This window comes from Temnothorax curvispinosus, unplaced genomic scaffold (assembly GCF_003070985.1).
Source record: "Temnothorax curvispinosus isolate PA1 unplaced genomic scaffold, ASM307098v1 QBEX01008131.1, whole genome shotgun sequence".
NCBI lineage: Eukaryota > Metazoa > Arthropoda > Insecta > Hymenoptera > Formicidae > Temnothorax > Temnothorax curvispinosus.
The window spans coordinates 1-3,219 of NW_020217911.1; the positions used below are offsets into that span (position 1 = coordinate 1).

Genomic DNA, 3,219 nt, shown 5'->3' on the forward strand with positions numbered 1-3,219 from the left:
CTCCCAGCGTGAAACCTAACTGCTTGAATGAAGACGCTTGATTATTTCGCATGATTGACTAGTCATCATATTTAAAATTGGCGCAGTTTTGCATGCGCGTGTGGCCTCTGAGCATGCGCGTGCGGCCACTGAGCATGCTATATGGCTGGTATTCATAGTCGAATCTTATATTTAAGACCGTCTTAAGTACGATCTTAAAATGTCATTAACCAATCACAGAGCCGTATTAGCATATTAAGACATTACTTATTAAGACGGTCTTAAAATAAGAACCGACTATGAATACCGGCCAATAGGCCGCAAGACATGTTCAGTGTTGCTACATGGCGTCGGTATGACAGGAATCATAACCTAATTTCTGTCAACTTAACGTTTAATATCTCGCGTCGCGGGACAGAGCTTTTTTTGCCAGATTCTTTCGTTTCGTGCAAAAAAGCGTCGATTGAGCATAATTTCATCGAGATTTGAGGTGAGGCCCCTAAACTGTATATTAATTACCAGAATCACTTACTTTGAGATTCGGAGACACAATAATATTAAAAATATTACACATTTTCGACGCGCAAAAACTTTTAGTCTCCGAAAACACATTTGCCTCGATAAGAATCATAACATGGCACATAACCTCACTAAATTCTGTTGGTCACGTGGGCACCATAAGCCGCGTTTACAGTATTAATGACGAGTTCACACAACATACAGATTTCAAGATAATTAAAATGACGACTCCGCCCCGGTGACGGCGTCTCCCCTTTGTGTGAAAAAAATTTAGATTGTAACACAATCTAAATTTTCTTTACACATACGTGATAAATTTATAGGGTCAAATTAATTTTTAACCATTCCTATAGGTCGCCACTGCTCCTATTCAATATGTCATTAATTTAACTAAAACAATGTTAATTTGACTAAATTAATGGAGTTAAAATAATACTATTTTGTTTTAAAATAATAAATTTTATGGTAGTTAAAAATGATAGTTAAAAATAACAAAATGTTATCTATCTCAAGGTATTGGTTTAAATTTCATTCTTTAATATTTAACAGAGTAGTCACGTTCTCCGCTACATCTTTCCTAAATCCATTTTAAAGGCAAAACGTTCCTTATAAAGTATGTCGTGTGCAGTCTAATTTAATGTTAACCTTTTATTTTTGTCAGCTCTTGGCTCTATTATCGCAATATGCTGACGCGAGGAAGTCCCACTACTTAGGGCCCATTTTAACATCCTTGCAACGCCTCGAGAGCATGCTTGTAAAGCAAGCCGAACGAAATGCGTTGAACTGTATTGTGCCGGCCGAGAAGCTATTCAGCCTGTTTTCAGAACATCAGCCATCTAGTAACGAAAGCAATGAGGTATTAATGGAATAAAAAAACATGACAAATAATACAAATATTAGATCTCATTTTTACAGCAAATAGAATATGATTTCTTTTCTCATGATATAATTTAAAAATAATTAGTTTGTAGGTTCGCATAATATAAATAATTTCATAAAGGAACTAGCGAACAAAACGACGAATATACATATATATTCCAATTTAAAACTGCAAGCCGATAAATGTCGGACTGAAACACAGTTATCGTTGGAACATTAAAAACCCTTCCCTTTCTAGAATTAAATCGACTCGATTTAATTATCTAAAAACTGTAAAGAAATTATTGCGAAAAATATTCTGGCTGGGGTAATATTTTTTGCAATAATTTCTTTACAGTTTTCAGATAATTAGAAGAGGATTAAATCGCGTCGATTTAATTCCGGGGATGGAAGGGTTTTTAATGTTCCGGCGATAACTGTGTTTTAGTCCGACATTTATCGGCTCGCAATTTTAAATTGAAATATATATGTATATTCGTCGCTTGTAATATATAATTATAAGCACTAAGAACGAGCTTTGTTCGCTACCCCCTTTATGAAATTATTTAAAAATAATTATTTTTATTTGTATATGTATTGACAAAATTATTCTATAACAGCAATTTTCTTATGGTGATTGGAACATGTAGTTTAAGTATTATTAATTTTCATGCAGATTTGTCGCTGTTATTCCAGTTATTTTAAAAATTAACAAATTTAAATTTTAATTGCATTGCAGACAAAATCGAATGAAGAAAATTCCGTAATTCTTCGAAGGGCATTGGATCTTTACAATGATATTCAACAATTCTCAATGCCGAAAAAGCACAAGCATGGAAGAAGGAAGAGCAAGAATCACAACGAGAACGGAAACGCTAATGTTAATGAGAACGTAAACTCAAACATTAACACCAATACCAATCGGCATCATAGACGTTCCTTCGATGTCGATCCGCCTCTATCCAAAGCACACAATCAAAATGTGAATAGTAACTTTAACTTTAATAGCAACTCAAACAAAAACAGAGAAGATTTATTTGATTTTAGCGACGAAGATGATGAAGTTTAAACGTTTGACAAGCTTCCCGGAACAAGATCGGGAACCATGTGTAAAGATTTTTGCTTCACAAAATAAGATCGGAAAGCATGTATAAAAATTGCTGCGCCTGATTGTAATTTCTCTAAAACATTTTACAATTACAATAATAAAATAATAGGAGCAAACACTTGTACAAAATTCTTATTTCCAAACTGAGTTGTACTAAAATTACATTACAATTATTTTATACATATATATACAGGGTGTCCTATTTAAAAAAACGCACCTCGATAATTCTTCAACGAAGCATTTTCAGCAAAAATGATTCTGACAAAAGTTGTACGGTTTCGAGGGACACATAAGATGGTGTCATTAGTTTGACCTTGGATAGGCGTTTGAAGATCACGTGAAGGTTACCCTTAATTTTTTAAATGGAAACTCCTATTTTTCAATACATATTCTTGTAGCTAATCTCAAGAGCTTTTTAAGGTTGTATGACCCCTTAGAAGAAAAAATGGCAAATTCTTCAAACTTTGTCAGGTGATGAGTATTATAATAATAAAGCATTGTGCCAAGTTTGAACAAGTTTGCGAGGCCCGTTTAAAAGTTATAACAATTTGAATTTAACATGGGCTCTTATGGGAATTCATCAAGTTTCACTGTTTTTTCAACTTCATTTGAGAAATTAATATCGAAGAAAATATGGCATCCTTTTAAAACTTTGCAGAAATATTAATAAACATCTTACAAACAAATTAGAACCAAAAAAGTTATGACTTCGAGGATATTTTCTGAAATATTGAATAAAAATCAAACAGAGAACA

The 3,219-nt window shown here is 33.2% G+C and overlaps 1 protein-coding gene across 2 annotated transcripts; it reads left to right on the forward strand.

The window, feature by feature from the left end:
* The first annotated feature begins 241 nt into the window (after nt 1-241).
* Nucleotides 242-2,570, forward strand: LOC112457689 (putative uncharacterized protein DDB_G0272516). Of its 2 annotated transcripts, XM_025020873.1 has the most exons (4): nt 242-469; nt 1,160-1,354; nt 2,096-2,338; nt 2,404-2,570. In XM_025020873.1, exons 2-4 carry the CDS (start codon nt 1,247-1,249, stop codon nt 2,413-2,415), a joined length of 363 nt encoding a protein of 120 aa, XP_024876641.1. In that variant the 5' UTR covers nt 242-469; nt 1,160-1,246; the 3' UTR covers nt 2,416-2,570. The 2 variants fall into 2 exon arrangements, with proteins under 2 accessions (XP_024876641.1, XP_024876640.1); XM_025020872.1 differs by having other exon boundaries at nt 2,096-2,570.
* Nucleotides 2,571-3,219: the final 649 nt, after the last annotated feature.

Bases quoted from the DNA above. Each gene is read 5' to 3' on its own strand.
- LOC112457689 (XM_025020872.1), top strand. From the start codon at position 1,247: ATGCTTGTAAAGCAAGCCGAACGAAATGCGTTGAACTGTATTGTGCCG. The intron at 1,355-2,095 runs GTATTAATGGAA...ATTGCATTGCAG, and splicing joins CTAGTAACGAAAGCAATGAG to ACAAAATCGAATGAAGAAAA.